Below are 20,772 nucleotides of genomic sequence, written 5' to 3'. Positions count from 1 at the left end.
CCCTCCGGCTCCACCTGGCACAGTAGATGAAGATTTGTGGGCAGATCACTAGCCATCGATTGGAAAGGCAGGCTCCTCTGGTACTGCAGTGATTACTTTATGTTGGTAATTGTGTTCAGCAACAGGTGCATACCAGCTCTCAATAACTTAAGCTGAGACTCTAAATCAGGCTTTCGACGTAGTTGCAAGCCAATGATGGGACGCTGCGGACAGAGGATGACGCACATGGCGACATGGCCAATCGGTGACTTCATCATGTAATAGCCAACTGCTCCAACAACCTCTTAAGACCTACTACATACAACAAATGCGTTGGTCTCCATCTTAGTAACGAAGCTGTTGCCTAAACCTACTACAGAAGAACAGAATGCAAGCTGTCAAGAACACCATTGCCGAGAACTTCGGCGGTCCTTCTCACAATCTCGCAGAAGAGAAGTTTGATCTGGATGACGTGCCCGACCTGAGCGGTAAGGTAGCGGTGGTCACTGGAGGTAGTGAAGGTATCCTGCTTAATCGTTTCCCATAAGCTCGCCAGACCCCAGGCCTGCGATTGGAAGTTTTTAACCGCCTTACGAATCACAGGGATCGGGTTTGGAGTAACCCACACCCTCCTTTCCAAGCGTATTTCGAAGCTTTTTGTGACTTCGCTTCGTAAGGAGGTAGCCGATGATGCCATATCCGCCATTGAGGAAGAGTTCGGTCCCGAGACACGCCATCGCTTTATCTGGATCCAATGTGACCTGTCGGACTGGGAACAGACTGCCAAGGTGGCAGCGGAGATTGCGTCGCAGACGGACCGCATCGACATACTTATCAATAATGCCGGCCGGGGCGTCATGACACGCCAGCTGGCTCCCACCAACGGGGTTGACCTGCACATGGCAGCCAACCACATGGGTCATGTCGTGCTGACCTCGCACCTGCTGCCAACGCTGAAAAAAACAGCTGACGCTGGAAACACCGTCCGTATTGTCAACCTCTCCTCCAATGTAGAAGGCAGCGCACCCAAGGACACGGAATTCGCGTCCGTGGAGGAGCTGAACCGCGAATATAGCCCGACGGAGCTGTACGGTCGGTCTAAACTGGCGGTGCTCCTGTACGCCAAGTGGCTCCACGCCCATCTCCAACCCACACATCCCAATATCATTGTTAACGCAACTCACCCGGGGGTTGTCGATACGGCGCAGACAAATGTCCACATACACGAGGCCCATCCCCTGCTCGGCTATGGCCTGTCCGCCGGCCTGAAGCCGTTTCGAAAGACTCAGTTCCAGGGCGCCGTGTCCACCATGTATGCGGCGACCATGGCGACCGAGGGCGGGCAGTTCATCAATCCGCCACGAATTGTGGAGAAGGGCAGTGATAAGGCCAACGACATGGAGTTAGCTGACAGGCTGATGAAGTTAACAGCTGAGGTGGTGGAGAAGAAAACACGGTCACATAGTAGCGCCAAAGGTTGTCCATTCACCGAAGACTAAATTAGAGTCCAAGGTGGACATTCTGTGCAAAGGTGATATGTACCAAACATTCAAATGTTCCTTTTTCGACTCTTCTTCTGCAGTCGTTTTCCCGGGCCGAATGCGCATTGACACACCGTCTTTTGGGGCTCGGTACGCTGAAGTTGGCTGGAATGATGGAGAGAATCTTTTGTAAGCGATAATAATGTGAACTAAAGCGTTGTCTCCAACTCGTATTGATCTTATAGACCTTTCGTATCCGATCACATCCACCATACTGCTCATTCTGGTTGACGACGTCACAAGTGACAATGTCCTTGACTAAATAGCAGAATAATGAGCACGAGGTGTCCACGAGTTCGAGAGAGATGGTGCTGTCTCTAGGTTTATCACAAAATCTCCATGAAGACACTCCGGGAGCAAAACCTTGAAAGCATGTACCACCGACTCGCGCATTGCATGGCTCAGCCGTTGGGGGCGGAGCTCTACGAGTGTTGGCAAGGACTGACCGAATGGATGTGCCCATCTATAGTTTTCTGGCTGCCACAGCCTTATGCATGCCTTTCATTACTCCAGCTTCTAGGAAGTTCGATGCAAGTCCTGGAGTGGCTGATCAGTGTAATGACAGCAAAATTCTCATCAAGTATATTGTCATTATTGTCACATGTCTGCTTCTACTGCACGTTCAAGGCCTAGAACGTTCATCAGCCTTTTATTGAGGGATTGTTCCAACCATATTGCAGTAATATTACACTAGCGTGGATGGTGGTGATGGTATTCTGCTTCACATATAAGAGCTTCAGTCGCTGGAACACAGCCATATTCTTCCTCAACTATGCTATGCTATTGTTGGCACCGTTGACGTTCGTTAGATGGGAGATCTGGTAACGAACTAGACGGTCGTGACCACATGAGGTAGACTTGAAATTGGAGGAGGCATTCGTCATCTACGAGACAAGTGAGACAGAGCAGCCTATTGGGGTTTTTTTTGGAGAGATAGCTAAGCTGATCGATCCTCGGAGGCTGTATCGTTAGCGTACAACGAAGGTGTCATGACCTTCAATATTTAGACATATTCTATGACCATTATATGTACAGTGCGGATAGAGTATTAGCCTCTACGCTCCAGGCGATGGTTCTCAAGCATGAGGATAGCAATATAGACGGATATACTACCCGTAGGCGGTCCTGGTCAGCAACGATTCCGTCACCGGCTTGCACTTTCTCGTGATGTCAGCCCTTTGCCATCTGTTACAGTCGAGTATGTCAGATCATTTGAATTTGCGACTCTCGTTGAAACATTAGGTTCGTGTGATGAGCGTGAGCGATCCGATAAATCTCCCGGTAATGCAAGAAACCAAAAGAGAACTTCCATGGCACTTGACAACATGTATGCCCCCGTTGTGGCTACTTCTGGAAAGCCTCAATAACTAGATTCTGCCGTGACAATTATCGCTGTTTTGAAGGAGACGCCAGCCTGGCCAATCTTTTCTGAGAGCCTACCTCGGGCGATGCCTCACTGACGCATCCTCCATCAAAGTGGAAAGGCATTGTTGTACTGGTATCAACTCGAACATAGTCCATCCTGACCAATTTATCACCTCATCTAAATAGTGATAAGTTTGAGCAAACCTCCGCTAGAGGCCGCGGTGTTCCTTGAAGTGAGATGTACTATCCTACTGCTCTACCTGATCTGCCAGAATCTTTGTTTTCGCAGCAGCGAAGAGCCAGATTGTAGCGCACCGGTGATAGTTATTGCATGATTTTTCGCAGGAATATTTTGTCTTACTCCGCCGATGAGCAAGACACCTGGTCAGTTCAGGACCGAAAAGTTTATACACAGGACGTTTTCACGCGTGGAACTGGGGTGCCCTCTCCCACTGCTGAGGTCTTTCGGGGCCTACGATTATCCCGGAACATTGCAGAGCCACCGGTAGCACTCTAAGTAGCAGTAGTGGTAGCTACCAAGACCACCAAGATAAAACAAATATTATTAGAAAGTATATATCGAAACTAATATAAAGCCATATAGCAGGGAAGTACAATATGTCGCAGTGTCCGGAAGGCTGGTCTGAGCGCCAGTGATGTATATCTACATCTTTGATGATCTAGCTCTCTTGGGAGGCAAAGCTGAGAACATTCCGGCAATCTCGTTCCTGTGATCCTCGGTCAACACGATTCCAAACACATCCGCCAACACCTCGATCCTATCCTCTTCGGACTCCAAAAAGCTTTTCTCCAGCACCTTTCCACCGTGGAACCGTATAAGCGTGTTATGCCATAGCATAATCCAGCCCACGGGGACCCCCTCCTCTAGCACGTAATGGAAAGCGGTAACACGGAGCCGAAACCATACGCGTTTGTTTGTACCAACTGCCCGGGCACCGGCTTCGTAATCTGTGTCTAACCATTCGCACTCCTTGAATGCATATACGTCCATCCACGGTGCCACCGGTAATTTCATACTTTGATACTGCAGTCGCCAGTATTTCAGATGATGCGCCCGGCCGTTGTTGATATTGTCGTAGATCAGTCGTCCCCGACGACCCAAGCGGCCATCGACAAATTCATGCCCGTCACGCAGTGCAATCGGCTGGACAGGGCAGTTCGGGCCGAAACCCCCGTCGACAAGGTAATCTTGTCCGTCAATGCGAACAATGAGAATCATGTGTTGCCAGTCACCAAACTGTGGGCCCACTGGTCGGTTCGAATCGGCGGTGGTTGCAAGAGAAATGCTAGCTGCCGCGTTAAGGCGCGCTGCACTGTTGTAGAGCGTGTATCCGATGGAAAGCAGGACCTCACTTAGGAGTCTGACTACCTGAAAGCAGGTGCCACCTTGGCGACGGCGCACAATCTTTTCGTGTAGACCTTGTGGTTTGAGCTCAAAATACTGCTCGGGGGTGTAGTGTAGGACTGTATTTTCAAAGGGAACCCCCGCAACATGATGGCGCACAAGGCTAGTCAGAACTTCTAGGTCTTTCTTCCCAGCGCTCAAGCGTGCGCGGATGTCATCAGGAAGCTTGATGCGTTCAAAGTATTGGGCTAGTTGGGCTGGTGTATATGACATTTTAGAGGAATGGATTTGCAGGCTTTGAGATAGGAGTGCGCGGTGTCCACCTAGGTGTGTTCGACGATGTGAGTTATATAGAAATGCTCTGTCCTATAGACATTGTGATGGTGTCCCATAGGATCGACATTGATAAAGAGGTAGGGCGGACAGTCCATAAGTGTATCATGTGGAATTTCCATATCAAGTGATAGGTACAGAGCTGTATCCCTTGTATGTCTCGTGAACGTACTACCAAATCTTGTGCACAAACTGGAAAGGAAAAGGAGTAAAAGACACGGAGAACAAAAAACTAAAAATGGAAGTAGGGAGTATTCTGTTCTTTAGTTTATTTTTTCTAGAATTTATTGATACGAATTTTTGTTTCCCTTGTCCTCGAGGGGAGTGCACTCCCTGCAAATCCTATGATCTGCACGGAGTATCATAGACGGCAATATAGTATTAATGAATTGATTAACATTGAAGGTCAAAGCAGTATAATTATATAATATAGAGTCCATACAGTACACAGTATAAATCGATCATCGGGCGCTAGCATCCTAGCCGGTGAGTCTTTCCAGCGGAATGAGACTCACCGAGCGGTGGAGGAGTGCATTTATCGGCGTCCATCCACGGAGAAATGTAGGCCCGGTTTTGGATGTTGCAGGTGCGCCTGTTCACGCACTCCTGGGCGCCCACGCTGGTAACTAATTAGATACCTACCACAGCTAGTCCGCGGCCCAATTATATTGATGATCTTTCACCAGTCTTCGATAAATTCTAATAGACTTATCAATAATATACATGATATTGTTCGAATTTCCAGCGATTCAATCCAGTTGCCTTTGCATGAGGGCTAGTAAGACTATTTGTACATACTGCATGAATCTCTACGATCATACGTAGTGAGCTACCCAAGTCTACTAATAGCTTTTAAAACTTCAATGATTTGTCAAAGCTTCGGTCACCGCTAATAGAAACTCCGACACACATATCGCTACCAAGCTATAATAGTCAGATGCTCTATTTAAGCCATAACAATGACAGCGAAGCGAGTATGCTTGTCTTTGACAAGTTGAAAAGCACTATAATGGCTGCCACCGCCTTGATCACAGGTGTAACAGGTTTATTGGGTCTCGCGTTGCCCTTGAGGTATTGCAGGCCGGATACCGCGCACGCCTATCTATCCGACACCCTGAACAAGCTGAAAAGTTGCGCCGCATATTCAGCAGCCATCTAAGTAAGATCGAGTTCACCGTCGTGAGCGACATCACTGTCACCGGATGCTTTGATGAGGCTTTACAGGACGTGCAATATGTCATACATGTTGCGTCACCACTTCCAGATCGAAACACCGACCTTTTGATCCCTGCAATGCAGGGAACAACATCCATCTTACAGTCTGCTTCCAAATATTCGACTATTAGGAAAGTTGTTGTCACATCGTCAATATCATCGTTCATTCCCCTGGCTGGCCAACCGCACGGTACAGTGATTACCGGTGAGAAAGACCCGCTTTGGCTCGAAATGCCGGACATCTGCTGACCTTCCATAGAGGATACGGGAATTCCCTATGATGCGAAGCAGGGTATATCGCCTTTACTGGATCCGATGGTACAGTACCGCGCGAGTAAGGTAGCCTCCTATCAAGCAATAATCGACTTTGTACAGGAGCACAAGCCGTCGTTTGATGTGACCACATTCCATCCATCTTGGGTTTATGGTCGTAACCCGGTACAAGAACCACATGATAACCTGAGTGGAAGCTGTGGCGCACTGGTACTCACTCTTTTGTCGCCAGAAAGGCCCATCAATGGTCAGTTTCTGGGGGTTCATGTTGATGACGTCGCTGCGGCACATGTCAAGGCACTAGGAGAATCCACACGAGGCTTCCAGTCCTTCTTACTCTCTGCTCCACGCCGGTCATGGGAGGAGGTGAACGCATTCGTCCGACACGAATACCCCTCCGTGGCTTGGAGATTAATTCCGGAGGACTGGATGAATTACGCGGTGGACTCGAGTAAGGCGGAGAAAGAGCTCGGTCTAAAGTTCAAGTCAATGGAGGATCAAGTGAGAGACACTGTCGACCAGCAGTTGGAGTTTTGCAAGTTGCCGGTTCAGTCTGTTCTCTGATTATAGAACACTTTGTATGGGTCTTTAGTGTTATCCAGACAGAAATTGTTAACAACGGTTTCACGGTTTCTCCCGCATAGTACTTTGGGTACATATTAGTACCGCCAAGCACTTCCTTGGAGTCTTCATCTGTCCTTCAAAGCATGCGGAGCCAGTCTTACGCTGATAAAGTATGGCCATCTGTGTGATGGGGAGTTATTCAATGGTAAAGTCGCAACTCCTGACATCTTGTTGTTTCAGGTTCGGGGCGAAATTGCCTCCTCCCTACAATTGAGACTAAAAAAGGGGATTTGCACCACTAAGGAGATATAAAGATTAAGAGTTCAATCCGCCCTTCTTCGGCATCGGTCAGCCGGGACTATTTTAGTGAACCCATATCTGCCACTGCTTGTGGAATACGGGATGTCTCCTAGTCTAGCAGCTAGCCGTTCTATCTATGACACCGCCACGACACGCGCAAGTAGTGTCCCGTGAGAGGCGCTTGCGTAAATGGGCCTTAGGTATCGCAGAGCCTTACTATTCGTTAAGATGTAAAAGTTGATAACCTTCCCCTCCGGCAATTTAAGTTCATACCCAAAAGGATATAAATGCGCCAATAAAATCGTCGTGGTGGATTGTAGTCAAAGAATTATATTCATTGTGGTTTTAATTTCGTCAGAAAGGGTCGATCTTGGATGGACCTGCAGCAGAGGGGCTACTATTGAAAATCGCTTCTGTATGTGTCTACATACCTGGCCCACCGGACACTTTTATCGACTTCGCGCGGATTCATGGCACTCCATGAAGACCCAGTCGGGGCAAAGGGGGGGTGGTGGGCAGAGGTAGATGTTACGATCTTTATCCATAAAAGCCATGTATATGCTTTTCTCGCGCACTATTCAATTGGTTCAAACTCATATCCTTATGCCTTAACGAGCCGGTTAAGTAGGATGCTAGCTATGCAGGTGCTTCTCCGTTTGAAGCAAAGAGTATGGCCCCGAACGCCGTCAAATCCCTCAATTGTCTCGCATTATATGACTGTAGGCAGCGGGGTAGTATGCACTCGATCAAAGGACCAAACTTTGGGGCATCTTTGCCGAGACATAAATTTGCAAGGGCACTACCATCATACCATAAATTGATACCGGGAGGCTGATTTCGGGTGTCTTGGTTGTTTTGCTGTCCCAAATAGTTCGTCCGGGGCCGATGCTGAATCAATAGTCCGAGTCCGAGTCGAACTGAAAGGATCCGGGACGGTACCAACACTACATATTTCAACACCCGACGCACCCCTACTTTCAAGTTGGAACAAACAAACAGCCAGCGCAACCGAAGGAAGGGGATCGAAACAAGTCAACAACGATGTCCAGCGGAGTTCTGTGCCGACCCGGCGTAGCTATCTACTACGAAATCCGCGGTTCTGGTCCACCGCTTCTCATCATCCCAGCGGCCCACGGAACGCACCTAACCCATGAAGACCTCGCGTTGCGGCTATCATCCCAATACACTGTTATCGGCTTCGACCGACGAGGCTCCCTTCGCAGTCGCTTCCTCTCTCCGCCAACCGAACAACAGCAAAGGAACCTGCTAAAGGACACGGTGGACGACATAGTCGCTCTCATACAACACCTCTCACCTGACCAGCCAGTCCTCATCTACAGCATTTCACTCGGTTGCATGCATGCTCTTGAGCTCCTCACCAGTTATCCCGACTTGGTCCGACAGATAATTGTCCATGATCCGTGCATACCATGCCTCTTACCGAAGCCGAGTTTTGAGCAGGTTTCGGCAGCATTTCAGTCGACCGTTTCATTATACAAATCCCAGGGTCCAGCTGCCGCCTCGGAAGCATTTGTCCCGGTCGTAACGAGCGATGAAGACCGTGCGCTGCTCCGGTTTTCGCCCGCTCATAAGAAGCTCCTTGCGTTGTCGATTCTCTGTTTCAATTTCCTCTTCGAACATGAATTACCTATACTGCTGGAATACCGAATCTCCTACCCTGCGTTGAAGGCCTATCGTGACAAAATCACTCTCATCAGGGGTGAATTGTCCACTACTCCGTTGACGACCGAACCGATTACCACCTTAGGTGGCGAGTTAGGCTTACCAGTGAAGATGGTGGCCGGTGGGCATCTGCCATCCGCTACTCATCCCGAGGCATTCACACAGGATTTGTTGAGCATTCTGGGGGAAGCCGTGTGATATTGTCTTGGATATCTTCTTCGTTGCCTTTTCAGGGCATTACAATCGATTCTGCAATGCTCTTGTCTACGCTTGTCCTAAGCATATCAGCCGTGTATAGCATACCTGATCCCGATTAACGGGCAATAGAGAGTAATCTGGTAATGATATAGTTGTCGGACATACGTATACAAAGGACGACGTGACTAGGTACAGAAGGATTGTGACCAGAACCAAATATGGCTTCGTAGCAAAATATAGTTCATCAGTACCTTTTATCAGATGAGGTTTGGCTAAACCTGATGGATAATTGAAGTTCACGGCAAAGTATGTTTTACCGACCACCTTTCCAAAGTCGGGCAATGAGGTGTCGCTTGGTCGGTTTTGAACAATTGCATATCAAGCGTACCTTGTTTGCGGTTTCTTGCGTTCTCGGGTGATCTGGACCCAGAATATTCTCATAGCCGGTAAGAGCGCGCTGGTAGAGTTCCTTTGCCCTGTGGGCCTTGTGCTGGTCCCGATACAAATCCCCTAGGTTACATACCGTGTCCAGTGTGAGGATATGATCAGGACCGAGCTCGCTATTGTATCCGTTGAGAGATTCTTTGAACAATCTTTCCGCCTCTTTCAGCTGGTTCCGGTCTTGACAGATGATACCGAGATTACTCAGAGCCCCGAGTGCCGCAGGATGGGTTCGCCTGCGTTTCTGCCATTCGCTCAAGACCAATTTATATGTCTCTTCGGCTTCCGCGAGTCTGCCTTGCTCTCTGTATACGTTTGCTAGGTTGTTCAGAATAGCAAGCACTGGTGCACTACGCTTCCCATCGGTCTGCTCCTTAGCGGCCAGGACGCGTTGGAACAGGGATTCTGCTTTAGCAAGCTTCCCTCGCTGGCAACAGACAATAGCCAGGGTATGGGCTAGTTCAAGCGTATAGGTGTGGTTATGACCAAAGGTACTGTCATAGCCGTGGAGTGCTCGTTCTTGCATCTGCTCCGCCTCTTGCAATCTGCCTTGCCCCAAATAAAGGTTTCCAATATGGTGGACAGTATGAAGAGTCGAGGGGTGACAGACACCCACGACTTTCTCTCGTCCCAACAGAGCTCGTTGGTACATTTCCTCGGCAGCTTTCGATCTACCCTGGGAGCGATACAGGGTTCCTAATTGAAATAGCGTGTCGAACACGGACGCGTGGTCTTCCCCCATTACTCTTACCTTCCCAGAAAGTGCACGATCGCACATTTCTTCGGCTTCCTGCAGTCGACCTTGTTCGAAATAAACAACCCCTAAATTATGAATTGTGTCAAGCGTCGATGTGTGATATTCACCAAGCAGTCTCTGTTTGCCCTTTAAGGCTTGGTCGTACAGCTCTTCTGCTGCGGGTAACTGGTGTTGGGAGAAGTAGATGTTCGCGAGGTTGTGCATTGCATCCATGACCAAGGGACTATTTGCTGTCAATAAACTTTGGTATCCTTTCAGTGCGTTGTAGCACAGCCTTTCAGCCTCGTCTAGTCTCCCTTGAGCATGGTAGAGATTCGCAAGGCTTTGAAGAGTATCCAGAGCCTCCAGGTGGGCATTATCATTCTCGGTGCAGTTATATCCGGAAAGCGCCCGTTGATACATCAGCTCGGCAGATCTCAAGTCGCCCCGGTCGTGGTAAAGCAAGCCCATGTTGTGGACAGTCTGGAGAGTGACATTGTGATCTAGGCCGAAGACCATCTCTCTCCCAGCGAGTGCCTCTTGGTACATCTCCTCAGCACGTTCATACCTTCCATGTGTCCAATACAGGCGTCCAATTGTATGAACTGCCGAAAGGACCTCGGCATCTCGACTTTCTCCTGGTTTGGCTCGTAATAGTGGCGTGAGTCTGTTTGCGTGATACAGCAGGCGGTGTTGCAGCGACCAGTCGTTCGTGTCTAGCGCAGTTCGGGCGTTCGACCCCACTGCGACTGCGACAATGGTGAAAGTTTTCGTGCCAAGCTCAAAGAGGTCTGGATCGATTGTTGGAAGCTCATTCTTACACCAATCCTGTATGACGGGGTGTATGCAATAACTTCCATTGCGCGACGACTGTTGTACCAGCGAGAATTCCAGCAATATCTGCATCAACTTTGAGAACTGAATCTCGTTCGACATGACTTCAGAGAGCCATGGGGGTAAGGCGTGGGATTGCATGGCGCTGTTGAGTAGCTCATACCATATATCCTCATGGTGAAAAAATGAAAGAATAAAGAAGGACTGGGCCGCCAGTGGAGAGGTTTGCTTAACTGCCTCGTAAGAAACTCTCCACGCCGTCTGCAAATTCCCGTTTCGGTACTCTCGAAGCGGTTCTGCCGCTGCCTGAAGGCTGCACCATTCCCGTTGGTAGTATTCCAAGTATTTGGAGCAGCTCATACCTGTCCGGTGGATATAAGAGCCTGCAAGTGCCAGCGCTAAAGGTAGTCCGTGCAAACGCCTAGCTAAAGCTTCACAGCTTGGGTCATTTTGGCATCGGCTGTATGTGCTGTCCCCAGGGCCTGGTTCACCAGTGAGTAGTTGCAATGCTTCCTCAAAGGAAAGCGGTTTGAGTGGGTGGGCTATCATGCCGCTGTCAGCGAATTGCTGTGATCGAGTTGTGACGATAATTGAACCATGATCTGCGGTCGGCAGCCACTTTTCAATGTCACGGGCTTCTACATCGTCGTAGATTAGAAGCCACTCAGCATTGTTCTTCTTCGAGAGCCACTCTAAAGCTGTTTTTGCACACAATCCTGGCCCTTCGCGCATTGCATGATGATTTGTACTATTGATTGCAGCCAATTCTACGACACGAGCAACAAGGTCTGCAAAGGACGCATTCAAGGTAGTCTCGTCCTTGCCATGCAGCCAAAAGATTGATGTGAAGTCCTCTTTGTGTATGCGAGCAAAGTGGGCCGCAAGCTGTGTTTTGCCTAGCCCACCCATGCCATATATTACTACGGCTTTGCGCGCCATCGCTGTGTTTGGGCGCAAGATCTCCCAGAGCTCGTGGAGATTTGCTCCACGACCGACAAAATTGCTAATTGTGGGTACGTCAGTCAGCTGAAATGGGATGTGGTAGTTGTCTGGCCTCTAGCTGTTAGCGGTGAGATGCTCTGTCAAGAGACCTTCAAGTTGCTTACCCGACGTATTGCCTGTCGAATAAGCCATATGGTGTTGCGTAACTGGTATCACGGAAAGTAGTTCCTTAGCATACGCTCCAGCTGTGGCGGCAGCATACCCGTGCCAGGCGTCATTCTTGTGTGAATCAGCATAGTCACATATGCCGCGGACCACCAGACAAGGCAAATGGTTAGTCAAGCCGGCTGCTTCCATCTCGACACAGTACGCCCCTAGTTCCTGCCCTAACTTGTTACGCAAGTGGCTGTCTTTGACCACCTGGTTTCCCGACGCAATCAACCCGTAATGAACTACTGGTAAGTCATCGCATCGGACAGGCCGTGCAGCCGTCCTTGACTTGTCACAATTTTCACATCCATCGGACTGAGTACCAACATGATGGTAATCTGCAAGATACAAATGGTCATCCATCACCGGCCGAGCGAATACCAATGCTCCCTGACCTGGCAGTCTCCTTTCCAACTCAGACAGGATAGACTTGAATTGACCAACATGTGATAAATGATTTGCTTCTAATTTAGAGAGCGCTTGTAACAGAGATCTAGGCGGGCTATTTAGGATGCCCGTACGCTGAAAGCCAGTGGGTGTTGCTTTGCCAAAGTCATATTGTACAACTCCGCCGTGCTTGTCAGTAGGCCTTGCAACGACAACATCGCCGAGGCGAATATCTGCGCTCCCAGTCGGTATGCCTCCGCCAATACCGACCAGGAGGGCAAATTGGATGGAATGGAAAGTCGACAAAAGCTGCGTCGCGACAATGGCCGCAGAGATCGTCCCGCATACACCGCTCGGTAAGCAGGTGAGGACAATCCTGTGGCCATATATGCATCCTAGGGTGTAGACATTCGTGTCAGCTGGTCCGGCCGGTAGCTGATCGTGAATCTCATCCAGAAGAGCTTGGGCAGCTGCCAGCTCCACCGGTAGTGCGCATATCCACGCCACGGTATAATCATGGTGAGAAGCTTTCGGCCCGGATGTCATTATGAAGCTCCGGGGATGTGATGCTAAGCGTGTCTTCTCATCGAGGAGAATCATACGTCGTGTTGCTTAGACGATGCGCGTCGCAGCTGGAGCGTCGGCCGATCTTCCTGCCTGACTGCTACCCAATCGTAGCTGTGGCGGGGGACATAGCCACAAGAACCGCTGATTAAATAGAGGTACGAGCAGCATCCTTGCCCCGCCAGCTAGTCTATGACCTCCTACATGCGAGGAATCAAGGCGTCTGTCTGTCGCTAGTTCTAGGCGATCTTGCCGTTTCATAATTCTATAACATGACTCCCATACTTCATGATATCTCCCTCGATCTTCTCCCAGACAACGAGGGGGTGATAGATCATCGACATTCACCAGAGCAGCACGAGTCCGATGCAACGCCCTGGATTTTGATTTCGAGATCGGGAGGTAATATGAATCTGTTTAAGCTCTGTAAACGGCCATCCATACGACACCTCCCCTTAGCCAGCTCGGCTCTAAGGTCGATTGAGCAGGTTGTGGGCGTTCATGACAATCTCGCACCGTACCATGCATTCCCCACTTTATATTTCTGTGTAGGTTAACTTCGATGCATATCGTTCTGATGATTTGACGAATGCTCACCGATTTCACAGTGCCAGTGTGGTGACGGTCCGAAGTTCTGGGTTAACCAGCCAAGGTGTGCCATCTGTAACCACAATATATGCGGATACTGCAAGCCGGCCAAATGATAATGCCTTCCTGCGTGAACAGCATGTTTCGTTCGAAAGGTTTCCTTTTCTCACTGTGGATCCATACCTAGTTTATCCCCATAAATGTGTCTGCCACGGATTTGGGGCGGCATCATAAACCTGATCTCTGGGTCGGGTCACGCACATAGCTTATTCGGCTCCGACAGATGCATTTGAGTGTTCTTGTTTCGAAGTATCATGTACTTGGCGCTGAGTATGCCGAATCATCAAACCTAAAAATTGCGCATGGGGTGGAGGGCATGGCTGCTGTAGACATTTGCGTGTCATGCTCAAGCAAGGTTGAGTCACATATTTCGATGTCGGATAAGGTTATGCGTCATGGGTATGGCTGGGACTTCGTCGACCATTTTCGGTGGACCTGCGGTAGGATCTTCAGGAACTCAGGAATCAATGGTTTAACATCCTGGAACCGTAGACCTCCAGCCGCTGAAGGGAAATTAATATACTTCCTTGGTCGCGGGTACGTCTTTTCCCAGTCAGCATGACCAGATGATTCCTGTTTGGTTCCATCAGGGCTTCTCCGATTCACCCTACATTAGGAGTCATATGCTAGTTCTGTTGGCACTACTTATCGCGGGTTTCTCTCCTTGTGTCAGAGTTGTTCTGGCGGCATAATCTACTCGACTGCTAAATGGGTTCTGTTTACGGTCAGAGACGCCTTTGAGGGAGGATAAGCGGTGCACATCGGCTGTAAAAGTGTCTCATTATCTCGACCCCGTTCACTCCGGGTCGCAGCCTTCTTACGGTATGGAGTTTTAGCGGATCCATTCAAGGCTATTAGGGTTTTAGTCCTGTACATGAACTGCTTGGAGGAAGTGTATTAGTATTATTATCTTTACGGTTCGTTCTTGCTGAGTCCCCAAAAGTACAGGTTCAGCAAGTACAGGTTCAGCAGGTCTAAGCCAGCGGTCCGACATCAATTGTTGGGGTAACGGAGATACATGCAACATCATCCATATAGTTGCTGTGACCTCAAAACGTCACCAAGATTGTGTATGCCACTCTCCCTTTCTGTCATCCCTTTTCACCAAACGCTTGTCGAACAATTATATGCACGGGCTCATGCGCAATCACGTGTCCAGCTCATGGAGCGGTATATGACCCGACAGCTCCTTCGCGCCCACATTTCTCGATCGGTAGGAGGTTGATGAGGCCGCCGGCATCTGGTACATGTTTGGTGAAGCATTCTGGAGTTGCAGTCGCTTTCTTCTCTCATTGAAGCCATAGCCCAGCGATGCCAACGCCAGCAGCCCAAGCGGGACGCCGACCCCGGCCCCAACGGCAGTCACGGTCGCCCGGCTGACTTGGTTGCTATTAGCCGCGGTCGAGCTGCTGCAGCTTTCATCGGCTGTGGTGGAGGTGGAGGGGGAGGAAGTATCGGGTTCGGTGGTGGAAGTGGCGGTCGCCGTGCTGGTGGCGGTGCTAGCAGTAGGGAGGAGGGAGTAGCTGGCCAGATAGGCTTTGCCGGCAATGGGCTTGCCAGTGCCCACTGAAATGGGTGAGACACCATTGGCGCATCCGAGGGAGTCGGTTCCGTTGGAAATAATTGAGTTGGGGCAGTACAACTTGACTCCGTTCACGGTGCCGTAGAGGATTAGGGAGCAGGCGCTGCTCCACGCGGTGGTGACTGTTATTTTGCGACATTTGGTCAGTCGCATTGAAGAAGAACAGTAGAAGAAGTTGAAGCCAAATATAAGAGGAGCGAGGGATCCCACGTACTTCCGTGACAGACATCGTCGCAGACCGAGGTATCGTTCCAACTTTGGGAGGTACAGGCGCCGCGGCCGAGAACATACGGTTGATGCATGGAGGTGCAGAGGCCATTGCTGAGGCAAATTGAGTCCTTGTTGCAGCAGAACGAGACGCCATTGTCCGAGCAAGGCGTGTAATCCTCGGCCACGTTGCCCTCAGGGAAGTAGCAGGTGGTGCCGGCCACCAGCCGTTCCAGAAGGGCGATCAGCAGCAGATGGTAGAGCCACATGCTGACGAACACCCCCGAAACTTTTCTCTCTCAAAGCAAGGTGGGATTTGGTTTCAGGCCGGCAGCAGCAGCAATAGCTGTGCCATCTCACATTTCAACAACAGAGTGAAAGGAGAATAGGCGAGACGACGGGAGTTTTTCATCTGGGGAAATGACCGTCGCTGGTCAGCGCGCCAGGCTCACACTAAAGCTGATTGAACGGGGGCCGTGCCGAGGCTGGTGGGGGCCAAGATCCCTTTGAAGAGCCAGAGAAGTTTCAAGCCCGGACGATTGGCAGACTATCAAGGACACGCGCGAGCACGCCATCCCAGGTAGGCATGAGGGAGAACCTCGCGAGTTCAATCTGAAGAGGCCGGAGGGACGAGGGTGACATCGGTGAGGCAGCCGGTTGGCTGTGGGCGGGGGGGCCAGGAATGTCAGTCTGCCAAATGGGCCAATCCCTTGCACTCTCTGATGCTGCTTCTGCCACACCCGAGGGGTCAGTGGGTTTTGGGGGCCGTGCGAAGAGGGAAAATGAAGCCAAGCCAAGCCACTAGGGCACACCCGACGACCCTTTCAGGGGCTCCAGTGTTCAGAATCTTCCCAGCTGAATAGATGGATGTCTACGTCACATTAGTAGATGTATGTATAAGAAGTATATAAACTGAGAGAGGAATCGGTGGTAGCGGATGATAAAGAGAGAGGCGACTGTCCCTCTAGGCGCGATCAGTGAAAGATGAGTTATAACTCACTCATCACCCCTGGAGGCTGGCTGACGTGAGATGCTGCCTTGGCGGCCTTGGTCATCACGTGATTGGGAGCTGGGACATGGCGTTATGTAAGCACTGGCATGGAGCATAACTAAAAGTTGCTTGTGCAGGTTAGGTTTCTATCATTGAATAAGCATATATCCTCGTATTGGACCTCAAAGATGTAACGATCAGTAGTGGCAAACGTTTTCTGGCTCGACAACTGTCTCTCATGCCAGGACGAGATGTCAAATTTCTACTAGTAGTGAAACTGTCACCCAAATGACCAGAAGGTCGTAACAGTACTAGTAGTAATTATATATTTCTCCCGAGAGCTACCTTCAGTCCCCGGTCACGCAGTGACATAACCCGCATTGAAGTATGCAGGCATCCCACGACTTGGAAGAAAACGATTCTCATTCTCTATGCTTCTCGTTCCCAGAGTTCTCTATTCTCAGGTCTTAACTCTGCCGGGTCTCACCGTGTGTTCTGCACACATGTGAACCGAGGGCTTCAGTCCCTCCATCTCCACAGAGGAGCATTTAATGTTCGTGTCTAGCCTTTCTGGGCATTGCATAAGTACTTATGAGTTCCCAGAGCCTTTGGCAGCCATGTGTATATCTCCGGACCTTTTCGGTACACATCCCGGTTGGCGTACACCAATCAGTATAGCACAATACAAAACCCATGCGAGGAGCATGGTGTCACTTTTTTCAATGTTTTGCTGGGATATTTGGTTTCCAGTCGGTCGGTATGCGTTTGCTCCTATGCGGATATCGGTTACTTGGCAAAATTACCTCGCATGCAAACGGTATGACGTCTCGACTCATTTCACGTACGGTATATACTGTGACTTTGCACCGGGAGTTTTGTGCAGAGCCAAGAGAGGATATAATGATGGTGACAATCCTGAGAGTGCAGGTGGTTCTACGCCTTGACATTGGCGCCTGGATGAAGGGGAGCATTATGATGGAGGAGTTTGTTTGATGTGAGCACTGTTTATTCCAGCGGAAGTTAGTGTTTCGCCCCCTCAAAACACTTCCTCCACGTATCGTTCTCCCATGATCTGCTTCACCTCTCCCGCGAGAATCTCGCTGAGGTTGGCTCGCACCCCTTCAGTCATAGCGGCACTCCCACAAACATAGACATATCCTTCCTGTTCCACCAACTTCGCCCGGATTGTGTCACGTTTGTCCAGCAGATAGCCTTGAACTCGTTTCTTTTCGGGGTTACTAGGAACGAGACAGGCCAGATCCAACAGACGATACCTCTCCGCCAGGTCGACTGCTGCGTGAATGATGCTCTCATCCACTAGCCGAAACCCTGCGAAAAGGCTGATGGGAGAAGTATGAAACGGATGTTTCGTGCTACGCTCTTCTCTCCATTCTCGTGCAATCTGAATGCGCTGCTGAAGTAGACTGCGGACTGGTGCAAATCCAGAGCCAGTGCTGATGACGACGAGGGGCTTTTGGACAGCGGGAAGAAAAGATGCAGGGGATGCAGGAACGATGGCATATTCGACTGATCCGCCAGGCTGAAGGGTGGAGAGGTAGATGTCGCTGAATCGGCCTCGCCGGTGTGGCTTAATCAAGAGCTCCACCTTCTTCTCGCCGATGTACCGCGCGGATGATGCCACGGAAAAGGCTCGGGGGCGAAGGAGTGGGCTACCAAAGCAGATCTTATGACGGAGCTCAAGAGACAACTGTGATGGCTGTAGACTGACTGACAATTGCTCCAGTCTTTCAAGGATACTTTCTTTCTCGCGCCCACTGTTATTGTTCGACTCGATTGCCCAGCTGGGTAGTTTACCTCTATCCTCCAGATCGACGAACCTGGTGAAGAAGATGCCATAGCTGCACTGCTGGAGTGCCCCGCTAGAGAACGGCATGAGAAGCTGTGGATCTGAGATTCCCAGGGCAGTGATGGCTCGAGCGACATGAGATGCGGAATTCGTGGGGAGCAGCCTCAGGTGGGCCATGTCGGCACACTCGATGCCGTCAAGTGTCAGGGTGATTAAGCAATCATCTGCGTCGCTGCATGTTTTAGAGATGATCGTAGCCCGGCCGAAGTTGCGCAGCATCTCAGCGTGTGACACAAACGATTCTTCGGGATCGCTGCTCAACTCGCCTTTCCCTCCGGCTAACGCGGACTCCACCGCGTCCGACCAATAATTGAACATGCGCAACGGCAGCGTCTCAGATGCCACATCGGCCTTAATCAATCCACCAGCTATGGGCAAGACGTTGAGCTGGTGAAAAAGGTTGTACGCGGTGATTGCTGCAGCATTGAAGTTGGGATAGGCGCTATCCCCAACACCAAAGACAGACAGTCGGACACGCGAGAAGTCGGTCTTGAGGGACTCGCAAAAATGTCCCATCGCCTTCGCAAAGTCAGCTCCATTGGCAGGAAATGCACCACTGCCAGTGGTAGACGCAACTAGAAGGATGATATCGGATGCTTCGATCTGAGTCAAGTCCAAGGCGTTCAAAGAACCAAATGTCACCTGAAGTCCTCTGGCACTGCGCTTCACTCGCCGATGTATTCTTTCAGCTAGAGTCCGTGCTGTGGTACCCTGGCTGCAGTAGTAGATATGCACCGTGGAGGGCTTCTCTTTCCTTTGAGACTCGGTCAGCTTACGCCTCTTTCGGCTTGGGATATCAGCGAGGAAACCAGTCAGAGGTTTGGTGACCCATTCATTCCCTTTCCTTATCAGAAGGATTGGATCCGCATCCGTGGAACCCTTCCTACGCTGCCACGAGTTAACGGGATCATAGCGATTCCGACAGATCATAGGCTTCGGCTGGTAGTTCGGGGCACCACCCCGATGCCACACAGGCACAATCGATCCCTGTGGCGGTGACAGCCAGTAGGGATCCGAGTTTAGTCGGTAGCCCTTCTTCGCGGCATGTTCATCGTCAAACTGACACCAGTCCGCGGACGCAGCCAACGTTCCCACACAAGTAACACCCTGTTGCAGGAAGGACCAACGCACGGCGTAATTTAGCTCGGCCTGGGCGCGGCTCTGCCACCGCAGCTGCTCATAGTCCGGCAGATCCTCCAGTTCTTGAACTTCCGCGTACTCCGACTTTGCACGATAGGCGTCGATGTCAAACCCAATGGCTTTGACCACCTCGGGCAGGGCGTCGAAGCGGAACGTGTCGGCCAGGTTACGCACTCCGATCTCCGCATCCATGTACCTTGTCAGGGTCAGCCATAGTCATAAACCGATCATGAAGAGAAGGATAGTACCATCCGATAAATGGCGTTGCCGTATACTGAACTCCACCTATATCAAAACCCAATCGACTCAAAGCTGGGAATTGGTACCACCTAAGGCCTAATTCATTGAAACCGGGGTAGTCCGGATGTTGGATCTCGATCAACCGACGGAGGTCGTCTGGCACCTCCACAAGAGCCGGTGCATCGTTTTCGGCCATGGCAACAATTGGTAGAAGATCCCATCGGGTCTTGGCCCGTGGCGGCGTCCAGCCCAGGTCAATGATGTCTTGGGTCAGCTTGACATTACTCGGGTCACCCAGGATAGAGCCATCCTCGAGCTCGTACTGCGGGTTGCGGAATACGGTCACATCAGCACTAATAGGCATCGCCAGGGGAGAAAGGGAAGGAGAACGTACACCAGCGAAGTTCAGCACCTGTTTGTTCCAAAACATCGGACCACTGCCATCCACAGACTTCGGCGGAAAGACAAACACTGGAGAAGACGTTTCAGACCACCATACGATACAGTGGCAATTATACTGAATTGATCCTACCTGTCGGCTTAATCTGGCCATGGTTGAAGGCTTTAGTGACTTCCTCAAGTAGTGCTGTGGCCATTCCGACGCTGGTATGAATATGTCGCAGGTCACACAGTTCCAGCTCTTGATACCGCGAGCGCATGATGCACTTGCGCGAGTTCCTCCAGGCCAGTCGCAGTCCATAGCGAAGTTCTTCGGGGCTCTGTGTCCAGATCGAGGTGGTGTCCACTCGCTTGGACTCCTGCTCCCAGACGATCGTTTTCTTCGCCGACCGAGCGATTTCGTCCAGGACTTGTGTGCGCCTTTCTAGGTAACAATCCTCAGTGTACACGCCATCCTGCCACAACTGCCAGAGAAATGCCACCGCTTCATTCTGCACCACTTCAAGGGGACGATTCTCCCCGACTTTTGGCTCATCGCTGTGGATGAGACGTCCAGCTTGGCAGAATTTGTCTGTACAGCCAGTCGGGGCCAAGATGGGGTTCTTCTCGAGGATCCGTTCATATTCCTCGAAGGGGCAACGTGTGGACGGCGTGGCCCCTCTGGTTTGACTGATCTCCGTACAAGGCATGTCCTTCTACGCAGGACAGCTCGAACATGAACAGAAAGCTTATTTCAAGGCTTGAGGGCAAGTCTCTCGCCCACTTCA

At 50.5% G+C, this 20,772-nt stretch overlaps 8 protein-coding genes across 8 annotated transcripts; 4 read left to right on the top strand and 4 right to left on the bottom strand.

The window, feature by feature from the left end:
- Window positions 1-367: 367 nt before the first annotated feature.
- On the top strand, window positions 368-1,478 carry BDQ94DRAFT_172351 (NAD(P)-binding protein; the record flags this gene model as incomplete). Its single annotated transcript, XM_026771939.1, has 2 exons — window positions 368-500; window positions 583-1,478. 2 exons carry the CDS (start codon window positions 368-370, stop codon window positions 1,476-1,478), a joined length of 1,029 nt encoding a protein of 342 aa, XP_026624276.1.
- A 2,071-nt stretch (window positions 1,479-3,549) lies between these two features.
- On the bottom strand, window positions 3,550-4,524 carry BDQ94DRAFT_180642 (arylamine N-acetyltransferase family protein; the record flags this gene model as incomplete). Its single annotated transcript, XM_026773674.1, has 1 exon — window positions 3,550-4,524. One exon carries the CDS (start codon window positions 4,522-4,524, stop codon window positions 3,550-3,552), a length of 975 nt encoding a protein of 324 aa, XP_026624275.1.
- Window positions 4,525-5,521: 997 nt separating this feature from the next.
- BDQ94DRAFT_160822 (uncharacterized protein) lies at window positions 5,522-6,636 on the top strand (the record flags this gene model as incomplete). The annotated part of the gene is made up of 3 exons (XM_026769265.1): window positions 5,522-5,620; window positions 5,656-6,004; window positions 6,059-6,636. 3 exons carry the CDS (start codon window positions 5,522-5,524, stop codon window positions 6,634-6,636), a joined length of 1,026 nt encoding a protein of 341 aa, XP_026624274.1.
- A 1,341-nt stretch (window positions 6,637-7,977) lies between these two features.
- On the top strand, window positions 7,978-8,817 carry BDQ94DRAFT_172348 (alpha/beta fold hydrolase; the record flags this gene model as incomplete). The annotated part of the gene is made up of 1 exon (XM_026771938.1): window positions 7,978-8,817. One exon carries the CDS (start codon window positions 7,978-7,980, stop codon window positions 8,815-8,817), a length of 840 nt encoding a protein of 279 aa, XP_026624273.1.
- A 167-nt stretch (window positions 8,818-8,984) lies between these two features.
- BDQ94DRAFT_180640 (TPR-like protein) lies at window positions 8,985-12,913 on the bottom strand (the record flags this gene model as incomplete). Its single annotated transcript, XM_026773673.1, has 3 exons — window positions 8,985-11,884; window positions 11,987-12,151; window positions 12,191-12,913. The coding sequence occupies 3 exons, from the start codon at window positions 12,911-12,913 to the stop codon at window positions 9,131-9,133; spliced, it is 3,642 nt and encodes a 1,213-aa protein (XP_026624272.1). The 3' UTR covers window positions 8,985-9,130.
- A 217-nt stretch (window positions 12,914-13,130) lies between these two features.
- On the top strand, window positions 13,131-13,804 carry BDQ94DRAFT_147715 (uncharacterized protein). Its single transcript, XM_026767066.1, has 2 exons — window positions 13,131-13,479; window positions 13,540-13,804. Exons 1-2 carry the CDS (start codon window positions 13,204-13,206, stop codon window positions 13,633-13,635), a joined length of 372 nt encoding a protein of 123 aa, XP_026624271.1. The 5' UTR covers window positions 13,131-13,203; the 3' UTR covers window positions 13,636-13,804.
- A 1,284-nt stretch (window positions 13,805-15,088) lies between these two features.
- Window positions 15,089-15,827, bottom strand: BDQ94DRAFT_147713 (uncharacterized protein). Its single transcript, XM_026767065.1, has one exon. The coding sequence runs from the start codon at window positions 15,635-15,637 to the stop codon at window positions 15,305-15,307; it is 333 nt and encodes a 110-aa protein (XP_026624270.1). The 5' UTR covers window positions 15,638-15,827; the 3' UTR covers window positions 15,089-15,304.
- A 1,568-nt stretch (window positions 15,828-17,395) lies between these two features.
- Window positions 17,396-20,694, bottom strand: BDQ94DRAFT_172345 (nitric oxide synthase; the record flags this gene model as incomplete). Its single annotated transcript, XM_026771937.1, has 4 exons — window positions 17,396-19,562; window positions 19,615-19,928; window positions 20,001-20,077; window positions 20,139-20,694. The coding sequence occupies 4 exons, from the start codon at window positions 20,692-20,694 to the stop codon at window positions 17,396-17,398; spliced, it is 3,114 nt and encodes a 1,037-aa protein (XP_026624269.1).
- Between the last annotated feature and the right edge of the window lie 78 nt (window positions 20,695-20,772).

This window comes from Aspergillus welwitschiae (genome assembly GCF_003344945.1).
Source record: "Aspergillus welwitschiae strain CBS 139.54b unplaced genomic scaffold BDQ94scaffold_25, whole genome shotgun sequence".
Lineage (NCBI taxonomy): Eukaryota > Fungi > Ascomycota > Eurotiomycetes > Eurotiales > Aspergillaceae > Aspergillus > Aspergillus welwitschiae.
This window is presented reverse-complemented; position numbering and strand designations above follow the sequence as displayed.

Excerpts from the sequence above, each read along its gene's own strand:
- BDQ94DRAFT_147715 (XM_026767066.1), top strand. The coding sequence starts at position 13,204 with ATGACTCCCATACTTCATGATATCTCCCTCGATCTTCTCCCAGACAAC. Across the intron at positions 13,480-13,539 it reads TCCCCACTTTATATTTCTGT|TGCCAGTGTGGTGACGGTCC; the intron begins GTAGGTTAACTT and ends CCGATTTCACAG.
- BDQ94DRAFT_147713 (XM_026767065.1), bottom strand. The coding sequence starts at position 15,637 with ATGTGGCTCTACCATCTGCTGCTGATCGCCCTTCTGGAACGGCTGGTG.